This window comes from Protopterus annectens, chromosome 1.part2, assembly GCF_019279795.1.
Source record: "Protopterus annectens isolate FY-2018-M chromosome 1.part2, PAN1.0, whole genome shotgun sequence".
NCBI lineage: Eukaryota > Metazoa > Chordata > Ceratodontiformes > Protopteridae > Protopterus > Protopterus annectens.
In genome coordinates, this window is record NC_056727.1 from 159,947,361 (window position 1) to 159,970,775 (window position 23,415).

At 43.6% G+C, this 23,415-nt stretch overlaps 1 protein-coding gene across 1 annotated transcript in view; it reads right to left on the reverse strand.

Annotated features, from left to right (window-relative positions):
* The window catches only part of FOXN2 (forkhead box N2), a 596,893-nt gene that overhangs the window by 429,551 nt on the left and 143,927 nt on the right, over positions 1–23,415 (reverse strand). The window contains exon 2 of the mRNA XM_044055382.1: positions 5,654–6,207. Coding sequence (XP_043911317.1) covers positions 5,654–6,193 — 540 coding nt within the window. The 5' untranslated portion in view covers positions 6,194–6,207. The remainder of the gene's footprint in view (positions 1–5,653; positions 6,208–23,415) is intronic.

The following is a 23,415-nucleotide window of genomic DNA, read 5'->3' on the forward strand; positions in this document are numbered from 1 at the left end:
AGTTGCAGCCTCTAAGATATCTTTGGTTGGTACTCCTCTGAGGAAGACTGCTGAGGTGGCTGCTGCTCTGGTGGAATGAGGCCTAATGCCCTTAGGTACTGATTTGCCATGTTGAAAATAGCAGAAACGGATGCAATTGCCTATCCATTTAGAAATGGTCTGTTTTGAGATAGTCTTTCCTTGTGATTCTGCAGCATATGACACAAAGTTGCTCAGTCTTTCTGAAAGCTTTAGTTCTGTCCAAGTAGAAGCGTAACTGCCTGTGTATGTCCAAAGAATGCAGAATTTTCTCACCCTTGTTCTGTGGGTTAGGATAAAAGGTAGGCAAGTGAATGGTTTGGTTAAGGGCCACACTGGACACCACTATAGGCATAAATGTAGGGTTTGTCCTCAGAGAAACCATATCTGGATGAAAAATGATGAAAGGTTCCACAGCCATGAGTGCTTGTAACTCTGAGACTCGCCTTGCAGAGGTTATTGCTAGGAGCAGAGCTGTTTTCCAGGATAAGAATTTAATATCTGCTGTTGATGCTGGCTCGAAAGGAGTCAGTGTCAGCTTTTCCAAAACATAATTGAGGTCCCAGGCCGGAATTGGTGCTCTCCTTGGAGATCTAATGTTTTTGGCCCCTCTGAGGTACCGCCTTATTAAGGGATGAGAAAAAATAGGTGGTTCCTTATTGTAATGGGCTGAAATGGCAGAGGCATGAATCTTAACTGATGAGAAAGAAAGGCCTTTGTTTAGCATCTCAGTTAGGTATTGTAAAATCTGAGGGATATTTGGTGCACACGTGTCACTGCCTTGTTCCTGGTTCCAAGCACAGAATCTCTTCCATTTTTCTGCATAAGATTTTCTGGTACTGGGCCTCCTGGCCTCCAAGATAACATCCATAACAGCTTTTGAAAGAGGAGTGTTCTGAATGACTACATTATCTGCCATGCTGCCAGATTTAAGGTCCTGAATTGGCTGTGCAGGATCTGATTGTTTTGTTGGGTCAGTAGGTGAGAAGTTTGAGGCAATATCCATTCTGGACCTTGAGACAAGCTCTTTAGGATTGGGTACCAATGCTGGCGTGGCCAGTCTGGTGCAATCAGTATCATTTTTGGCTTCTCTTGTCTGACCTTTAAGAGTACCCTGGGAAGGAGAGGCAGTGGGGGAAAAGCATATGCCTTTAGAATTTTCCAGCTGAAGGATAGGGTGTCCACTTTCCATGCTTGCTTGCGATAAATCCTTGTGCAAAATCTCTGCAATTGGCAGTTGTGACCATGTCTGGGCATCCCCATTTCCTTATTATTATGCTGAAGACTTGTGGATTCAGTTTCCATTCGTGGGGATCCATGAGGTTTCTGCTTAGTTCGTCTGCCAGAGTATTTGTTTTTCCTCGCAGGAATTGTGCTTGCAGGTGAACTTGAAAAGCCAATGCTGTGTCCCATAAGGTCATTGCTTGTCTGCAGAGGGGGTAGGAATGTGTACCTCCTTGCTTGTTTATGTACCACATGACCATAGTGTTGTGTCTTTATCAGTAACTGTCCTGGATGAAGCATGTCCTTGAAAGCTGTCAGGGCATTTTGAACAGCTAGCATCTCTTTTTGATTGATGTGAAGATGCATCTGGTTTGCAGGCCATGTGCCCTGAATACATTTTCCTGCCATATGGGCCCCCCAGGCATAATCTGATGCATCCGTTGTCAGTGTCTGTCTGGCTGTGGGTAATCTGAATGGCAGACCCTTGTTGTGATGACAGGGTTCTGCCCACCATTGAAACTCCTATTGCAGGCAGGGAATGAGTGCAACTACTGTCTCCAGGCTGTGGCAATGCTGAGTCCAAACACTTTTTAGATACATTGTAGTTTCCTCATATGCAGTCTGGCATATGGAATTAGTAGAATGCAAGATGCCATGAAACCCAAGGCCTGCAGGATTTTCCTTGCAGATAAGTGTTTTTTTTTTGCCAATTTCTTGAAGTAAGTAGTCAGTTGCTTTTGTTTGTCTGGCGTGAGACAAGCCATCTGGGCAGTTGTATTTAAGCTTGCACCCAGGAATATTATCTCTTGAGAGGGCACTAGTTTTGATTTATTTTCGTTTACTGTGTACCCTAGGCCAATTAGTATTTTTTTTTTTTTTTACAAACGCCATATGCGTCATAAGAATGTCTTTGTTCTCTGCTTGAATTAGGCAGTCTTCCAAGTATGGATATATTTGAATTCCTTTTTGTCTGCAAAACGCAATTAATGGTGCCAGACATTTTGTGAAGACCCTGGGCGCAGTAGATAAGCCAAAGGGCAGTACAGAGAATTGGTAATGCATTGAGCCAGCTATGAATCTGAGGTATCTTCTGCAAGATTGTCTGAATCTGCCCATTGATTGTGTGGCAGGTCTGGCATACTTTTTGACCTTGGTAGGGTGTGAAAATGGAACCTGTAGCCTTGAGACACTATGTTCAGGACCCATTTGTCTTGGGTAATCATTTGCCAATTTGATGAAAAAAGTGCTAGTCCACCCCCCCCCCCCCCCAAGGGGGCTGCCAAATGAAAAGTGCTTGGATCTGGTAGAGGAAAGTCATTGGGACTGTTTCCTGTAAGGTTGTGATTTGTCTTCTCCGCTTTTGGAGGTAGGAGCACCCCATTGTTTAGGCCTGTATGGACCCTGGGGCGGAGATTTGCCTTTGGGACGCCTGCATCTGCCTCTTTGTGGTCTGTCTGACCCTGGAAAGGACCAATTTTTAGAGGGCCAGTTCCTGCTAAACCTGGGTAGCTGTACCTGTAAGAAATCCTTGACCGTCTGCATGGATTTTGCTTTATCCTCCATTTTTTTCAACACCTCTTCTGCTTTAGTACCAAACAAAGTATCATGCTGTAATGGTGCATCTAATAATTTTGCTTTAACATGATCAGGCAGATTCTGTTCCTTTAACCAAGCATGCCTCCTAATAACAGATCCTGTAACAGCGGCCCTACAAGAGGCCTCCAGTGAATCATAACCACATTGCAAAGTATGCTTTCCCACTTGTTCAGCTGCATCCAATAAATCCTGCAATTCCTTGTTCTCTGAACATTCAGTATTTGTCAACATTTTCTGTTTAAGCAGTGACATTAAATATTGCTGATATTTAAGCATTTGAAAATGACAATTTAAAGCCCTTACAGCCAGGGTATCAGAAGTGTAGACTTCTTTCCCCCATCTGTCTAGAGCCCTAGAATCCCTATCAGATGGGGACAGGTTTTTTTGCAGTGGAAGCTTTAACCCCTTTGGGACCCTGAGATATAGTTTCTGGGTCAGCTGCGGGGTTTTTATATAGGAACTTATGAGAATTCGGGACCCTGTAGTATCTGTCTGGCTTAGCAGGTGCAGGGGATAAAGAGTCAGGGGACAGGCTGGACTTTGAAAATACATCATCTACAATGTCCAGAACTGGAGGAATAGCAAGGGGTCTGTGCTGAGGAAGTAGCAGAAAGTCTCTGAGCCTTTTCTTAGATTCAGAATAATCTTGGCTCTCCCAGTGGAAATGCTCCCTATGGTATGCAGGGTTTCCCCAAAAGAATAATCCTCAGGAGGAGAGGCTGAAGGAATGGATTCTTCAGCATCAGAATCCTCATAGGGAAACATTGAGTAATCCTGTTCAGAAGAGGAATCAGAGGAAATGGAAACCTGATCAGAAGAATCATACTCTGTCTCTTGCCTAGGTCTCTTATCAGGAGGGGGATGGGAGCCCCTGATCAAACTAATTAGGTCTTCGGCCATTTTGAGCATCTGTTTTTAGGCATGGAAGTCTGAGAAGGAGAATGCTGTACTTAGTCTTTGTCTTTAAAGCTGAAGATGGCTTAATATATAGTTAGGTAGGTCTGAAGACACCCTCGGAAGCCGATGCCTGCTCAGCGGCTCCAGACCCATCTGAGGGAATGGTTTCAGAGTGTCCAATACCTTGAGTTTCCAGAGGCACAGTCGGCTCCATGTGGGAGTTGGAAGTGGCCTGTGGCTCTGAGGTAGCGGGTGCCAGGGGCTGCGAAAGCGCCTCACTGAGAACCGGCGCCTGGCCTAGCAGAGGCTTGAGTTTCCAGAGGCACAGTCGGCTCCACGTGGGAGTTGGAAGCGGCCTGTGGCTCTGAGGTAGCGGGTGCCAGGGGCTGCGAAAGCGCCTCACTGAGAACTAGCGACTGGCCTAGCAGAGGCTTCGTCGTCGGTTTTGGACCTCGGATGCCTATCCTTTTCCTTGTCCTTGCATTTTTTGTAAACTCCGGTTTTCGGCTGGTCCGACAGCATTATATAATTAAATCTTTGGCCAAAGTAATGAAATGCAAAATCGAACCGAAGCTTGATAGTGCGTTGGTTAAATCTAGCACAAAACCGACAGCTAGCAACGTTGTGATCAGGGCCTAAGCAAGGAATACACCAAGAGTGAAAATCCTTATGAGGTATTTGCTTCCCGCAAGAAATACAATTGTTAACTTTTTCTGACATCGGTCTGGAGCAAGAAAAAAGTTTCCCCAATGGGGTACTTAGCTTTTATGAAGACTTCGGTTCTGAAATTTGGATTTGAAAATCTCAGGAGACAGCCAACCGGCACTTGCAAACTGCTTTTGCTTCGGGCACCGCGCGGCAAGAAAGACTGAAGAAAATGGCGTTGGCTGTATCTTTTATATCCCTGGCCACTGACATCAGGGAAGAGGCGACAGCAACTGACACCGGACCTAGACTTTGGAATTCTGGCCGACTGAGGGTAGCCTGCCATCAGGATAACCCAAGAGTAATGACTGCAACAGTGAAACACGATGAACATCCTTGTTGGCTAGGCTTGCTTAGGCTCTTGGGCCGACAGCCTAGTACCTACCTATGAACATTAACATGGAATGTAAATGCCCTTGCAGGTATACATAAAATGTAAAGCGGACTGAATTATTTTAAGTATAAAATATCTATAGCAATCTTATAGGAGACTCATCTTGATAGAAAAGGAGCAATCGGAATTTTGACAAAGAAAATATTTCAGGGTAGTCATTCAGCAGAATATCCAGGTCAAAGGAAAAGGGGACTACAAACATGGCTTGCAAGAGGGACTCCAATAATGATTAAAACCACTTTCTGTAATAACACACACAAGCCACTGGGCCAGATTCAATAAAGCCTACAGTAAGTGTACACGACATGTACACAAGAACATTCTTAACACATCTTTTGTGCTTTCTAGTCACTCAGAAAAATTGCACTAAGTGTACATGTAGTCTGTACTTCGTGGTAACCTATGAATCCTTGTCAATATTTAAAGCTGCATGAATATCAGCAGGAAAACTAAAACTAGGAGGAAGGTGCGAGTTACATCTGTGTTGTCTGTTCATTCAGATCTGTGTACACTTAAGTGTAGACATTACTGAATCCCGGTCAATGTTATCTGACCAAAAGGTTAAGTTCAAAACTTACAGAAAATACAAGCCTGGTTTAAGAAATCATATACTGCTTCTCACAAAATAAAACTGAAGGCTTACACAATAAAATGAAGGTTATGATTTGCAACACATGACAAACACTTAGCATTTGTAACGGAATAAATATGTTTCTTTTTCTAGTCCTCAGAGAAGGGAATTGCAACCACTGCAAACTCAAGCAACCTTTTCCCATCCCAGTCTTGTTAATGTTTAAAAAAAAAAAAAAGAAAGCATACCTTGCCATGGCCTCGTTCTACTTTCCTGAAACATTTATTTAAGGATAGGTTATGCCTCACAGAGTTCTTCCAGCCAGTGGGTGCAGTTGCAAAATAAGGAAAGTGTTCCAGAATCCAGCTATAGATCTCCTTAACTGGCAAACATTTATTAGGTGAGCCCTCAATAGCCATGTAAATAAGAAGACTGAAAGAATAAGGAGGTTTAGTGCTTGCTGGCCTTTTCATCTGGTTCTGAGAACAGGGTGGCGAGAAAGAAGGCAAACCATCACCTTCTATATCATAGAATGGGCTAACCACAGAAAACCCCTCATCTCCCAGGCTAAAGTTCTTCAGTAAATTTGTATCCTCATGCAACCAGTTCAAGTTGGTGAGCTCTTCGTCATCTGCAGACTCTCTGTCCACTGAGGTGGCCTTAGGGCCAGCAGCACTAACTGCTTCAGGCAGGGTTCCCATTCTGTCACTGTGTTTTAATCTGGCAATGTTCTGTATTCCTGCAGTTTCGGCTTTCGTCTCTGGAGACATTCCATTTACTGGTCCCATTTAATCCTATTGTTCTGTAACAAAAAGAGTGACAAATTACTGACTTGACAATGCAAACATGTCTGATTCTAAGCACAGGTCATATAATATCAAGGGGAAGAAAAGCTACCATCAAGAGAAGGATAAAACCTTGGCCACAGCTCAAGCAATGCGAGTTTGATTAATGGCTCAGCTGACTGATGAATGGGGGGGGGGGGGGCACAGCCTGCCTGCATCCAACTACAAGCCTTTGGAGGAAGAATGCAGTACATGCGGTCTGAGGGCAAGTATGAGGTGTGCTAATCTGCTGTTAGGCAGTAATCTTCCTTGAGCAAGTGCACAGGTGTCTCCAACTACATAGGGTAAGGCATAGTGACATGGGTTGCACATACCCAGCCACAAGGGATGGGTTAGGACATACAGAAACAAAACCCTCTTAGTTGGGATGCCGGCAAGGGCAGGGACCTAAACGACAGCTCTGGATCACGTTTCCTCTCTTGGATCGGTGGATGACCCCACAGAGGAATGCATGATCCGAACATCAATTAGGGAAGGCATGATGGTCATGAAGCACATGGCCTAAAAGGACCCAAGAAACAAGCAAACAAAAAAGCAATTGTCAGTGCTATCTTTTAGACAAGTAAGGCAACACTGAACAACAAAGCAACACTTTAACTACTAACACATGGAAAAAAAACTCACTCCAAGGAATACAGTTTTTATTTTCCTTAAAAAGAAAACAAAAAAAAAAAACAGCATAATAAGGACAAAGCTCATTAACTTGACTGAAAGCAAAAAGAGTTCAAAAATGAAAAAAGTCTACCAAAACTATTAACTGGATGTAAATGCGTTTTTAGTCCTTGATTTCTGGTCTTTGTTCTCTATTTGTCATGCTACCCCCCCCCCCCTTTCCTCTTTCTAATGAGGACACAAGCTCACACGCATACGTATACATGGATACACAAATATTTCTACTTCTATGCTCTTGGAACAGCTAGCAGCTACAGTGCTCATACAAGATGTATGGGCCAAGTAATTAATCATTTCCACATGCGTTATGAGAAAAACCTGTACTAAAATTAATCGAAGAACACAAAACTATGACAAGGAAAAACAAATACACTCACTCATATGCTGATCCTAGTTCTGATTTTTAACTTTTAATTAAATTTGATAAATATGTAAGATAACTAGGCACAAGCAAAGCTTTTCAGATAACAGTGAGCATATTCTGTTTAAGCAATAATTCAGTAAACTAGGCCTTACATGCTTCGCTTACAAAACCATGCTAGAAGATTTCAACAGATACAGGTTACCAATACATCAAGTCGTATATAAAAAAAAAAAAAAAAAAAAAAAAAAAAGACAGTTTCACTGATTTGATGATTCCAAACAACTTTGGCATTATTAATCTGTTGGCACTAGACTGTAAATCACATTGTGACTTACTATTTTATAAACGAGTGCAACAAAAAGTACAGTTGTGTACACTTACCACAAATGTAGATGTTCGTGTGTAGTCACTGTTGCAGTCCTCACATATGGGTTATCCAGCTCCCGGTAGCCCTCAGTCGGCCCGAATACCAGAGTCCTTGGTATATGACATTGGCTGCTGCCGGTTGTAAAACTGATGTCAGTACGTCAGGTATAAAGGGAGGCAGCCAACGCCATTTCCTCAGTTTTTCTTACCTTAACTGTCAGGAGCCCCCAAAAGAAGGCTAACCCAGGAATGGTAGCACCCTGGACACGTCATACAAAAAATAAAAATCTATAGTCTGTGCCACAGGAAAAAAGGGGGAATGGTGGGTGGGAAACCAGGACTGCAACAGTGAATACACTCGAACACCTACATTTATGGTAAGTGTACACAACTGTACTATGTTCTTCGTGTTTCACTGTTGCAGTCCTCACATATGGGTTGATTCCCAAAGCCCAGTAAGAAGACAAAGGGGGGAGGAAGGATCACAGATTAAGGGTTGGTAAGGAGGCCCTGCAAAACTGCAGAGGCAAAACTAGCCCTGGATTTAGAGAACAAAGTTAGATTGTAATGCTTTGTGAAAGTATGGACAGAAGACCAAGTAGCTGCTTCTAGAATGTCCTTAGTAGGCACACCTCTCAGAAAGGCTGCAGAGGTAGAGGCTGCTCTAGTAGAATGGGTCCTAATACCCTGAGGGGGAACCTTCTCATGCTTCTGGTAACAAAAGTGAATACAATGAGCAATCCATTTGGAGATGGTTTGTTTTGAAATAGCTTTACCCTGAGCCCCAGGAGCAAAACTAACCAATAACTGTTCAGATTTTTGAAAGGATTTAGTCCTAAGTAAAATCTCAGCCATCTATGCACATCAAGAGAGTGCAGAATCCTTTCCCCTTTATTTTGGGGATTGTTGAAAAATGTAGGCAGGTGAATAGACTGGTTAAGGGTTAAACTGGAAAAGTACAGTTGTGTACACTTACCATAAATGTAGATGTTCGAGTGTATCCACTGTTGCAGTCATTACATTTGGGTAATCTGCTGGCAGGTTGTCCTCAGTCAGCCTGATTAACAAAGTCTTGGGTCCTGCATTGGTTGTTGTCCCTTCTTCGATGACGTCAGGTCGTCCAGGGGTATAAAACATGCAGCCGACGCCATTTTCATCAGTTTTACTTGCCCCAGATGTCAGGTGCCCCCCAAATGGGGAGCAAAATATATAAATTTATATATGCATGTAATTTAGAACACAAAAAATATTCCTCCAAATAAAACAAATACAACAAAAAGGCTTTTGAGCATAGTAAAAGAAAGAAGAGGTATAAAAAGAGAAAAGTAAGGGGCTGGCGGGTGGGCAACCAGGACTGCAACAGTGAATACACTCGAACATCTACATTTATGGTAAGTGTTCACAACTGTACTATGTTCTTCATGTTTCACTGTTGCACTCATTACATTTTTGTAGAATCCCAAAGCTATGATTGGGAGGATGGAATTATACAGCACTGGGAGCAGCTATAAGGCCCTGCAGGGCAGCAGTGGCAAAGCCTGCTCTGGATTTAGAGAAGAGAGGTAAAATGATAATGTTTGGTGAACGTATGAACTGAGCTCCAGGTGGCAGCTTTTAGAATGTCTCTGGTAGGAACCCCACTTAGAAAGGCTGCAGAAGTAGATGCAGCCCTGGTGGAATGGGATCTGATCCCCTTGGGGACAGGTTTACCATGATGTATGTAGCAGAAATGAATACAATGGCTTATCCATTTTGATATAGTCTGCTTTGAAACAGCCTTTCCCTCTGCCCCTGCAGCAAATGCCACCAGTAGTTTTTCAGATTTTCTTAGAGATTTTGTCATGTTTAAGTAGAATCTTAGTTGTCTGTGTACATCCAAGGAATGCAGAATCCATTCCCCCTTGTACTGTGGATTTGGGAAAAAAGTTGGCAGATGAATGGTCTGATTTAGAGCCACACTAGATACCACTTTAGGCACGAAGGATGGATTGGTCCTGAGCAACACCCTGTCCGGGTAGAAAATAATTAAAGGCTCCACTGCCATTAGAGCCTGTAGTTCTGAAATCCTTCTAGCTAAAAAGTGACTGCTAAAAGAAAAGCTGTCTTCCAAGAGAGAAATTTTATGTCTGCAGTAGCAGCTGGCTCAAAAGGAGGTAGGGTGAGCTTTTCCAACACAAAATTAAGGTCCCATGCCGGAGTTGGTGCTCTCCTGGGAGGTCTTAAATTGTTGGCCCCTCTGAGATACTGCTTTAGCAGGGGATGAGAAAAGAGAGGAGGCTCTGTGTTGTAATGTGCTGAAATGGCAGAGGCATGGATTTTTATGGAAAGGAAATATAGGCCCTTGTGAAGCATCTCTGTTAAATATTGCAGAATCTGAGGAATATTGGGCATTGCTGTACTTATTCCTTGTGCCTGGTTCCAGGCACAGAATATTTTCCATTTATCAGCATAAGATTTTCTAGCACTAGGCCTTCTAGCCTCCAAAATGACATCCATCACAGGTTTGCTGAGAGATGTAACAGGTGAAATTAGTTGATTAACCATGCTGCAAGATTCAGAGTTTGGAGCAGAGTGTGCAGAATTTGATAGTTCTGCTGAGACAGTAGATAAGGTGTCTGAGGCAGGTACCACGGAGGAAGGTGTGACATGTTGCGTAGGAGCGGGTACCAGTGTTGGTGAGGCCAGTCTGGAGCAATCAGAATCATTTTTGGTTTTTCCTGTCTGACTTTTAGTAATACCTTGCAGAGCAAAGGCAGAGGGGGAAAAGGCATAGACTGATAGGTTTCTCCAGCTGAAGGATAGAGCATCCACTTTCCAAGCTTTTTTGCGATGGCTTCTTGGCAGAATTTGTCCAGCTGATAGTTTTGGGGTGAGGCAAAAAGATCTATGTCTGGGCTCCCCCATTTGCGTGTCAACATGCTGAAGATTTATGGATCCAGTTTCCATTCGTGTGGGTCCATAAGATTTCTGCTTAGTTCGTCTGCCAGAGTATTTAGCTTACCTGGCAGGAATTGAGCTTGTAGATGTATTTGGTAAGTCAAGGATGCGTTCCACAAAGCCATGGCTAGTCTGCAAAGGGGGGTATGAATGGGTACCCCCCTGCTTGTTTATGTACCACATGACTGTGGTGTTGTCCGTCTTTATCAGTAGTTGTCCTCGAAGAAAGTCCTTGAAGGCTGTCAGAGCATTCTGTATAGCTAGTATCTCCTTCTGGTTGATATACAGGTACATTTGATTTGGGCTCCATTCACCATGAATGCATCTCCCTGCCAGATGCACCCCCCAAGCACAATCTGATGCGTCTGTAGTCAGGGTTTGGTTGGCAGGGGGTGGAGTGAATGACAGTCCCTTGTTTTGGAGACAGGCCTCTGCCCACCATAGGAACTCTTGCTGCAGCATGGAATGATAGGAATCATTGTTTCCAGGCTGTGACAATGTTGACTCCATAAGCTTTTTAGGTACTATTGAAGTTTCCTCATATGCAGTCTTGCATATGGAATTAGTAGAATACAGGAGGCCATGAACCCAAAGGCCTGCAGAATTTGTCTTGCAGATAACTGGGTTTTTGTGGCCACTTGTTGGATTTGTTTTTCTGGTGTGAGGTAGGTCACCTGGGCAGTTGTATTCAAGCTTGCACCCAGGAATGTAATTATTTGAGAGGGTACCAGTTGTGATTTCTTTTCGTTTATGGTGTACCCTAGGCAAGTTAGAACCTTTTTTTTACAAACTCCAGATGCTGTAGAAGAGTGTCCTTATTTTCTGCCTGAATTAGACAATCATCCAGATAAGGATAAATTTGAATGTTTCTTTGTCTGCAAAATGCAATGACTGGTGCCATGCACTTTGTGAAGACCCTGGGTGCAGTAGATAAGCCAAAGGGCAGTGCAGAGAACTGGTAATGCAAATAGCCTGCTTTGAAGCGGAGGTATCTTCTGCAAGATCCCCTGATTGGGATATGCAGGTAAGCCTCTTAAGTCTAGAGTTACCAACCAGGCATCCTTGCCTAGCATAGGCAGTAACTGTTGTAGAGTCAGCATCTTGAATTTTGGAATGTCCAGGAATGTGTTTAGAATAGATAAGTCCAGAATTGGACGCCATGATTTGTCTTTTCTGAGTACCACAGACAAAACTCACAGGCAACAACGTAAATGTAGTGATAGTCTGGTGCAGGAAACACAACAGGAAAGGTCTCAACTCGGACTGTAAAAGGTTTATTGTCACAAAAAAACAAGACACACGTTAAGCGCTTTCATCTGGCTGGCAGACTTCTTCAGAACACAACTGATGGTTACTGCACTCTTTAAATACCAAAGTTTGGTGCCAAAACACTGAAAAAATTTTTAAATTTAAATTTTAAAGACATATTACGCGAAAGCAATAATGATTTATTACAGTAATGCTTGTTACGAATACTTGTTAAAGATGATAATACTTATTAAAAACACTAATGCTCGTTTAAAAACACGCTGCCCAAGTACATTGGAACAGCTACATATTTAATATATATTACTTAATATGTATAGCTGTATACCAATGCTCATACTATACACTTGTAAGTTAATATTAATATGTCATGGCATGTATTTAAAAATTAATATGTCATGGCATGTATTTAAAAATTAAAAATTAATATATCATGGCATATATTTGAAATAGTCTATTGAATCTAAAATACTATAAAAACTATTTAAACTATTTGGACATAATAAGGTAAGGTTTGATACTAATGAAATCATTGATGCCTGGGTAACTGGTGGCATCAACATATATCTGCCACCTGCTCTCTTTCATAGCCAATAATGCTTGAATATTTCCACCATACGGTGAAGGTCCCACTGTGTCAATGATATTAAATTTAAAATAATGTCTATCATTGTTGTGTGATATGTGCCGGTATAAGGCGTTCTTATTATCCTGAGTTCTAATACTATATTGGTGTTCGTAGATGCGTCGTTTAAATTGTCTCTTGGTCTTGCCAATGTAATATGTGTTGCATGCCACACATGTGGCTAAATAAACCACAAACTTGGTGTTGCAATTACCATGTCTGCTATATACATATGTTTTATTGGAATTATCCAACTTACATCCTCTATCCTCATTGATAAATTTACATTGGTTACACGCTCCGCATTTTTTAGTAGATGTATTTCCTCCTTTCTTCCTAATACCATTGGATTCCAACAACTTCTTTATATTGTAACCAGTTTTGTATACAATATTGGGATGCGTACCCAATATCTGTGTTAATTCATCATTGCGTATAACCTGATTCCATCTATCCTTGATAAAATTTTCAATGTAGTGGACTGTAGATGAATACATTAATCCACATACTCTTCGGCTGTGTTCGTCTCCAGGGATTTTAGCTTGTGTTGAGATCACACTACCAAAATTCCCTAATAGGGACATGTACTGTTCTGAGTACCAGGAAAAGTCTTGAATAAAAACCTTGTCCCTTTTCCCCTTCTGGTACTGGTTGAATAGCCCCCATATTCATGAGATGCATAACTTGCTTCTGGGCCTCTGCCCACTGATTTGGAGGCAGATCTGGCCATCCGTTTGATTGGCAACGTGTGGAAATGAAATCTGTATCCCTGGGATACTACATTTAGAATCCACTTGTCCTGGGTAATTAGATGCCAATTTTGTGCATGAAGTGCTAGTTCCCCCCCCAGAGGGGCTGTCAAAAGATAAGTGCTTGGAGAAGGCAGAGGAAAGTCATTGAGACTGTTTACCGTAGGGAGGTGCCTTGCTACTTCCAGATTTGGAAGTGGAGGCACCCCCATTGTTTTGTTCTGTAAGTTCCTTGTGACTGAAACCTGGAGCTTACAGTATCTGGGTTTGACCTGTGCTGGAAAGGACCAATTCTTAGTAGGCCAGTGCCTACTGAACCTGGGTGGCTGCACTTGTAGGAAATATTTTACAGTTTGCATAGATTTAGCTTTGTCTTCCATCTTTTTCAAAACTACTTCCTGCCTGATTTGCAGGAACTGGCTCTATAGCCCCCATAGTCAGTAGAGAAGAAATTTGAGTTCCTACCTCTGCCCTGAGAGTTATAGGTATGTATGGTTATCCTTGTAACCTTGATTTACTATACTGAGAACCCATTTGTCGCTTGTGATGGTAGACCATACCTCTGCGAACCTGGCTAACCTTCCCCCAAAGGAAACCCAGGGTCCACAGAAGCAGGCACAAGAAGGCCAGAGTCATTGAGAATGTTTGCTTTGGGAAGCTGGCTTAGAACTCCCTGACTTAGGAGAAGAATGCCATTGTTTAGCCCTTTGAGGGGCAGAAGCCTGGCCTCTGGAAGATCTGAAACCCCTAAGCCTAGAGCGACCCTGCTGGCCAGGATCAGGGAAAGACCAATTTTTTGGAAGGATAATGCCTACTAAACCAAGGAGGCTGAACCTGAAGGAAATCTTTTACAGCTTGCATAGATTTTGCCTTATCCTCCAACTTTTTAATACCTTCTCAGCCTTATTACCAAAAAGATTGTCCTTGTGCAAAGGAACATCCAGCAATTTAGATTTACTGGTTCAGAGAGAGGATGCTCCCTGAGCCAAGCATGCCTTCTAAATTACGGAACCAGTGGCTGCTGCTCTGCAGGAAGCCTCCAAACTGTCAAAACCACAATGAAGTGAATGCTTATTAACTAAAGCGGCAGAATTCAGTAAGTCTTGTAAATCTTTGTTCTCCGTCATGGAAGGAATATCTCCAAGTTTAGCCTTAAAAGCCTCCAAGGTATGCTGTTGATACTGAAGCATGTGAGAATCTAATGGCAAGAGTTGCAGAGGTATACAATTTTTTTACACTACCTGCCCAAGGTCCTAGACTCCTTATCAGAAGGCACAGGGTTTTTAGCTATAGTAGCCTTGACACCCTTGGGGCCTTGAGAAATAATTTCTGGATCAGCAGAAGGGTTTTTTAACCTTAAAAGGCAACCTTCAAACACTGGACCCCACCCAGTTTGGGTTTGTGAAGGGCCGATCTTGTCTCCTGAACCTGATTGACTTCTTTGAAAGTCTCCAGAGCCATGGACAAGGGTAAGGTGGTCCACACAGCCTATCTAGACCTTGCCAAGGCCTTTGACACCATCCCCCACTCTGGAATCATAGATAAACTTACTAAGTTGGGCATTAATTCCTATGTCACCCAATGGGTTGCTAAATGGCTTACTGATAGAACCCACACTGTAAAAGTAGCCGACTCCAAATCCAGCTCCAGACAAGTGACAAGTGGAGTACCTCAGGGTTCAGTCCTGGGGCCGCTCTTGTTTGGAATCTACTTCTCTGAAGTACAGGTCAACACTAAGGGACTCTGGCTAAAAGTTTGCAGATGACTGCAAACTGGGAGCCATTATTGAATCCCCAAATGATGTGGATACTCTACAAAAGGGCCTTACAGAAACAGATGCTTGGTGCCAGAGCCATGGGCTCAAGCTCAATGCCAAGAAATGTATTGTTATCCCCTTTGGGAAAAAACATGTATCCATGAATTACCATATAGGTGGCAGTACACTAAACACAAAGTGTGATAAGAGACTTAGGGACACAGGTGGACAGTGGTCTCACCTTCGATAACCACATCGCCACAACAGTCAGGAAATCCTTCTATGTGGCACACCTCATCACGAAGGGCTTTTCATCCAGAAAAAAGAGGTCATTGTCCCACTGTACTCATCCCTCATTAGACCCATTATAGAATACAACGCCCCATTTGGTATGTACCTCTCAAGACATCTGCAACAACTGGAAAGGCCTCAGAAATACCTCACTAAAAGAATGACAGGCCTAAAGCAGATGCCCTACGCTGACCGCCTTAAAAAACTCCAGCTATACTCTGTCGCATATCATCTACTCAGAGGCGATCTCTGCTTAACATACAAGGCCATGTCAAACCCAGAGCTGTTGGACATGCTACACTTAAAGAAATCCCAATCCCTCAGAGCTACACACTCCAGGGATCTAAACCTGGTCATCACAATAAACAAAACATGCTGGAGGGATAGGTTCCTGACCCAGAGACTCCTCAGACTCTGGAATGCCCATACATGTCAAGTAGAGTGCCTCTTTGGACCTCTTCAAGCGGAACCTTGACGATTGGATGGGAGAAAGGAAATTCACCCCAGGGATCACGTCAGTCGCCCTGCTAGACAGGGGTCCAGGAAAGTAAATAATGTGGGAAGAAATAGCCAGGGAACTGTTATGGCTAGGCTTGTATAGGCCCTAGGGCTGATAGCCTAGTACCAACCTATGAACCTATAAGGAACCCTGCAATACCTATTTGGTTTTCTCGGGGCAGGAGGGCAGATTTAGGAGTTAAAGAATTTTCCATGAAAACATCATCCACAACTTCCAAAACTGGAGGTATAGCCAGAGGCTTATGCTGTGGCAAATCTAAAAATTCCCCGATTCTTTTCTTAGACTGTGGAAAATCCTGACATTCCCATTTAAAATGCTCTCTAAGAGTATTTAAAGTATCCCCAAAGGAAAAATCTTCTGGAGGGGAGGCAGAAGGGATAGAGTCCTCAGCATTAGAATCCCCTAAGCCAGAAAAAAAGTTGAGAATTTCCTTCTTCACCAGCAGACATACTGGAAATCTCCGAATCTGAGAGAGACAAAACATCAGGAGATAATTCCCTAGCCCTCTTTCAAGGGGGGAGATGAGAGCCCCTAATCACGGAAAGAAGATCACCAGCCATCTTTACCAACTGTGACTGAGATACAGGAGGGGAGGCCGATGCCTGCTTGTGAGTAGGTTTGCGGCTGGAAGGTTACTAGCAATCCAGAGGGACTTGGGAGGCCTAGCAACTGCAGAAGTCTGAATTAAGGTAGTCTGTCTGGTTCTGGTCTCATGTTGAAAAGAAGAAGCGTCAGAAGCCGGTGCCTGCAAAGTGGCTCCGGACCCATCTGAGGCGGTGACAGGCGGAAGGTCTGAAGACGAAATAGCAGCCTGCGGCATGGAGGACTCCGTAAAGGTCTTGGCAGAGGCTTGCGGCTGAAAATCTGCTGACTGCAGGGGCTGCGAAAGCGCCTCACTGACTACCGCTGTGCTGACGACCAATTTCACCGATACATCGTCAGTAGATTTAACCCTAGGCCTGTCGCAGTCCTTGTCTTAGCGTTTCCTAGGTATATCTGAAGTCGGGAGACCAGAAGACGCCAAACCGACGAACTTAGGCCAGACTCCGAAATGCTTATACAAAATCTTAGCTCTACGGCTTATGGTACGCAGGTTAAAGGAAGCACAGAGATCGCAGTTAGGGACGTCGTGATCAAGGCCCAAACAAGTTATACAATAGGAATGGAAATCACAGTGCGGAATCTGTTTTCCACAGGCAAGACAGTTATTAACTTTATCTGACATTAGTTAAAGCAAGAAAAGAGGATCCCCAACAGGGTACTGAAGGCGTCTTCAACTTGGTAGTCGGAAAGCAAAACTGAAGTAAACGGCCGACCGGCACTAGGGCAAATTGCATCTGCTTCGGGCTCCACGGCAAGAAAGACTGAGGAAATGGCGTTGGTTGCCTCCCTTTATACCTGACATACTGACATCAGTTTTACAACCGGCGACAGCCAACGTCATATACCAAGGACTCTGGTATTCGGGCCGACTGAGGGCTACTGGGAGCCGGATAACCCATATGTGAGGACTGCAACAGTGAAACACGAAGAACATCTTCTTTTACCTTGCGCCACACACACCATCACTTGCACAAACTTAAATTTATGTCTCCATAACACAGAAAACAAATTCTGGTCCTTGTCTTACGCAAGTGACCTTCTGTTAGCCTACATTTAATTCCTGCTTTTTCCATGTGTCCTGCTAACAATCCAAATGACATTATCCATCTTTTACCACACAGAAAAAGCAGACAACAAATACAAAATGAAATCGCATTCTCTCATATTTGAGAAGATGAAATACGGTCAATCAAATTAATAAAATCTGGTTAACAAATCAGTGCTGAAAGCATAGAGGGATAAAGCGCTGAATACAGCTCAAATGACCAGAGTTTGATTGCTGATGTTCACACAGTAGAAGGAGTGTGACCATTCAAAGGGAAAGTGAAGTGACAAAGATCATTTAGCTTTTAGGTTCACAGTTCTATACCAAGTTAATGAGCAGAGGCCTTTATAAACCTAGCCATGCAACTCAAATGTATTCCATGGGCTATTTTGCCTTAGAGATTGTTCTAAAGGGGTGCAGGTTAGTTAGGGCATGAATTACCTGCTGTCTCTGTCCATCACAGTTGAAGGTGCCAGACTAGGATAAATTTCTAATTTTTCATCCACTGGTCCAGGTTATGCTTGAATAGGGTTAGAAAGGGCTCTGCTTCACATGAATGAGAAGCCTAGTCCAGAGAATGGAAATTCTCTTTAATACATACCTTTTCAGCTCACCAAGCCACCTCTTGATGGTAGCTTTTAATAGGAAGTGTATGGGAGTCTGCATTCACAAGTAGGAAGGTGTGGCAGACTCTGCAATGGTGCAGACAGCTCATCTGCCACCCAGGAGGATGTGGGGCTAGGTTATGCACAAATGTTCCTAGTTGCCAGTAATGCTGGCAAAGTCAGAAACAGCTCTCATGGCTGCCTGCATGACAGGTCACCCACATGTCTCTTACACTGTATAACATTGGGGTATACAGTCCTTCAAAATGGAGTAATGAATGGGTCAAGTGTAACTGTGAATGGCTGGCAATAATGAGGCAAAACTTACTGAGCAATAAAAGGTTATGTCTTGCCACAACTTAGCATCTGTGTTATCTTCCTTGATTCCTCCTCACAATAGGGTCTCGGATCTGACTTGGCCACACTCTACAGACTTGGATAAGACTCAGAAGCTCCACCCAAGTACCTCAGATCAAGTTTGTCGATTCCAGACATCCAACAACCACACAGCAAAGGAACAGCAGATGAGGCTCAGACATGGGACACAGGAGCCCCTTCATAAACCAGGTTCCTCTAGAAGGAAAAAGGAAAAAGTGAGGAAGAATGAAGGAAGACAACACAGATGCCAAGCTATGCAAAGACATAACCTTTAATCCAATGTCTTCTTCATTCTTCCTCACGATACGGTCAGAGTCCCCAGATACGTAGATCCCAGGTAACCTCCATGGAAGGATATGCACCATCGAACCAAAGGAGGCCCAGCTCCTGGATATGATATCCAACTTGTAGTGCAATACAAAAGGTATGACTGTTAGACCAAGACGCTGCTGCGCAAATGTCGTTCTAGACTAGAATTCCGTAGAAGTAGCCATAGCTCTGGTGGAATGTGCCCTAGGAGGTCTAGCTAATTCCAATCCCTTGGATGAGTAAATGTATGAGATGTAGTCAGATATCCATTTCGCCAAGGTAATTTTAGATATCGCTTGTCCAAGTCTATTAGACGAGAAAGCTACAAAAAGCTGATCAGACTTCCTGTGTTTAGTCCTGTGCTAGTAAAAACAAAGGTGTCTATGAACATCTAGAAGATGGAGAACATACTCCCCTTTATTAGGGAAATTGGGAAAGAACACTCGTAATTGGATGGATTGATTAATAATGTTCTCGGTAGCTACTTTAGGCATAAAGGACAGAATGGTGCGCAAGGACATTCTGTCTTTATGAAACAGTATATAAGGAGGTTTACAGGATAAGACTTGTAGTTCAGAAATCCTCTTAGCGGAGGTTACAGTCACCAAGAAGACCATCTTCCATGACAGAAACTTCATGTCACAACTTGCTGCTAGTTCAAAGGGTCCCTAGGTCAAAGCCTGCAACACAAGAGTGAGGTCCCAAGGGGGAGATGGGTCCTTGATTGGAGGCCTTAATAAGAAAACACCTTTCATGAAGGATTTACATAGCCTAAAAGTGAAGAGAGAGAGCAGGACCGACTTGCAGAATGAAAATTAGAAATAGCAGCCAATTGTAGTTTGATAGTTGAGAAGATAGCACCTTCGTTGAAAAGGGTGCTAAGAAATAATGAAACTTCTGAAACTGGTGCTGAGAAAGGATCAACATTCCTGCTCATATCGCAAATAACAAATCTCTTCCACTTACTGGTGTAGACATTTTTAGTGCAAGTCTTTTGCGAGGCTAAAAGAATTTTTTGGACTGGGGACTTTAGCCTGGACCGTCTTACTAGGGTTGAAGTGGAGAAACCAAGCAATCTGAGGGCTCGAAGACTCAGATGTTGCATCCCTGATGGATGAGAAAGTAGGAGGTCTCGACTTGGATCCGGAATCCAAGCAGGATATTTCAAATGAGACCATTGGAAAGGGACCCACACCTGACGAGGCCAGAAGATGGCAATGATGACTGAGCTCTTCAAACTGCCTGCCTTCTGAAGAAACTTCAGGATGAATGAAAGAGGAGGGTAAGCATACAGGAGGCCTGGGGGCCAGTCGTGGACTAGTGCATCCCTCGGGGGACCCCCCCCCCCCGGCGGAGGGATCAGAGTGAAGAACTTGCTGCATTTGCAAATAGGTCTCAGCAAGGTTGACCCCCACGGCTGAAGATCATGTTTGCCAAAAACTGAGGGACCACTCATGCAGAGCCAGGAGCATTCTGCTGAGTCTGTTTGCCAGTTTGTTGGTTTTTCCCAGGACATGCATTGCAACTAGAAGGCGGTCTGAAGAAATCACCTACTCCCACACCCTAATGGCCTCCCTGCACAAGGGGTAAGAACGGGTTCCTCCCTGTTTGATGTACCAGACAACAGGCATGTTGTCGGTGTGCCCTGCAATAGTTCTCAAGAGGAGAATGTCCTGAAAGGCTTGCAATGTTAGGACTGCTCTCATCTCTAGGACATTGAAATGCAACCTTATCTTGGTAGAGGACCATGTGCCTTGGACCATCTTCCCATTGTAATGCCCCCCACCCAAATTGGGAAGGGTCCATGGTCACAGCGGCTATAGAGGGAGTTGTTCAAGAGTGGTCTGCATAGAATGATGTTGTCCGACTGTATCCACCAACTGAGGTGCTGCCTGAAAATGAGAGTCAACCTAATGTGACGAGACAGCGGGTGAGAGAGGATGGACTATTGTGTCGCTAATGTCCACTGGAGAACCTGCACGAAAAATCTGGCTACTGGGATTAACAGAACAGTTGGTGACATGGACCCTAAGGTCTGCAGGGTCAATCAAGCAGTGGGGGTCTGTTAGGCTAACAATTTCTGTACCTAATTTCTCAGAGTGGATATCCAGTGTGAAGGAAGAGAATCCATCTGATCCCTTGTGTTGAGCTGTAAACCTATAAATTCCAGGTTCTGTACCTGAGTCAGGCTGGATTTGCTCATGTTTATGGCGATGCCCAGACAGTGTGATAACTTATCTCTGGTTTGGATTAGACGATGCCTCGTGGGAGCAGTCAGGAGCCAATCATCTAAATATGGCAACCTTTGGAATCCTCTGAGCCTCAAGTGAAACTCTACCACTGCCATGCCATTTGGTGAACACCTGGGGGGCTGTGGTGAGCCCAAAGGCCAGTGCTCTGAATTGGAAATGATTGGCTCCCAGTTGGAAGCACAGATATCTCTTGACCACCTCTCTATTTTGGTGTGATAGTACATGTCCTTGAGATCTACCGAGCACATCCAGTCGTCCTTATGCAAGAGTGGTAGAATGGACTGAGGCGTAACCATTCAGAACCTTGACTTCTTTACATATTCATTCAAGTTTGCGGGTCTTGGGTCCCTCGTCTCTTTCAGCACCAAAAAGATGTGGGAGTAGGTTCTGAATCATCTTTGTTTGCTTGGGACCTCTTGGATGACCCCTTTTAGCAACAGTTGCTGGATTTCCTATACTGCCTGTTGCCTTTGACTGGGTGGCACGTCGGGAAGGCTTTTGGAATTTGGGGGAAGAAGAGAAAAAGTACAGTTTTGTACCTACCATAAATGTAGATGTTCGAGGATCCACATTGCTGCAGTCCTAACTATTGGGGTAGTCCGCTGTCCAGTCGGCCCGAATACCAAAGTATATGGCTGACGTCGGTCACGGCGCATTAGACTGACGTCAGTACGTCAGGGTACTAATGCGCATGACCGACGTCATATCCTCAGTCTTTTCTTGCCCCAGATGTCAGAAGACCCTAAAAAGACAAGGCCAAAACCAAAACACACCAAACATACCTGCACCAAAAACATATACAATATATACAAAGGTACCAGAATATAATCTCACCTACACAACCACCCCTAAACACAGAGGGGAAGGAGGGAGGGTAAATTGGACTGCAGCAATGTGGATCCTCGAACATCTACATTTATGGTAAGTACAAAACTGTACTATGTTCTTCATTCCACATTGCTGCAGTCCTAACTATTGGGTAGAATCCCAAAGCAGAGGTAAGGGAGGCTGGCAAATCATAAGGAAGCAGGAGCTGATAACATGCCTTGCAAAATAGCTGTGGCAAAACCAGCCCTAGACTTAGAGTAGAGAGGAAGGTGGTAATGCTTAGAGAAAGTATGCACTGAACTCCAAGTAGCTGCCTCCAAAATATCCTTAGTTGCCACCCCTTAGAAATGCTGTTGAAGTGGCAGTAGCCCTAGTGGAATGAGGCCTAATCCCAGCTGGAATCTCTTTGCCATGATGGGAATAACAAAATGCAATGCAAAACCCAATCCACCTAGAAATAGTTTGTTTTGACACAGGCTTGCCCTGAACTCAAAGCAAAAGAAACAAACAACTGCTGAGACTTTCTAAAATCCTTAGTCCTGCTTAAATAATAACGCAATTGCCTGTGTACATCTAAAGTGTGCAAAATCTTTTCCCCTTTATTTTGGGGATCTGCATAGAAAGTAGGCAAATGAATAGTTTGGTTTAAAGCCACACTAGAAACCACCTTAGGCATAAAGGAAGGATTAGTACGTAATGATACCCTATCCTTATGAAAAATCAAAAAAGGCTCAACCGCCATAAGGGCCTGTAACTCAGAAACCCTTCTTGCAGAAGTAATGGCCAACAAAAAAGCAGTCTTCCATGACAAGTATTTCAGGTCAGCAGTAGCTGCAGGCTCAAAAGGTTGTAGAGTAGGTTTCTCCAACACAAAATTGAGATCCCAAGCAGGAGTAGGAGCTCTACGGGGGTCTTATATTCTTTGCCCCTAAGAAATTGCTTGAATAAAGGATGTGAAAACAATGGTGGGTCACAATCATAGTGAGCTGAAATTGCTGCAGCATGAATCTTAATGGAAGAGAAAGACAAACCTTTGTCCAATAACTCAGTAAGATATTGAAGAGCCACACTCAAATTAGGCTCCGAAATCTCCAAATTCTGTGCTGCAGTCCAAAATAAAAATCTCTTCCATTTTTCTGCATACACTTTCCTTGTACTAGGTCTTCTGGCTTCCATAATCACATTTAAAACCTGTTGAGGAAGTTGAGACCTGCTGTCTTTCAAAACAGAATATGCCAGGCTGTTAGATGAAGAGTTTGAAGCTTGACATTGAGCAGATGACCGTCCCTCTGAGACAATAGGTGTGGAATCAAGGGTAAAGGCCATGGAGGCTTCCTTACCAGACTCCTCAGTAATGGGTACCAGTGCTGCGAGGCCAATCTGGAGCTATTAAAATCATCCTTGGCTTGTCTTGTCTGACCTTTAGAAGCACCTTTGGGAGAAGAGGCAGAGGTGGAAAAGCATACACATGAAGATTTTTCCAACTGAAAGAAAGAGCATCCACTTTCCAAGCTGTGTGATGAAATCCTTCGTGCAAAACTTTGGCAGCTGGTGGTTTAGTGGAGAAGCGAACAGATCTATGTCTGGAGTTCCCCATGA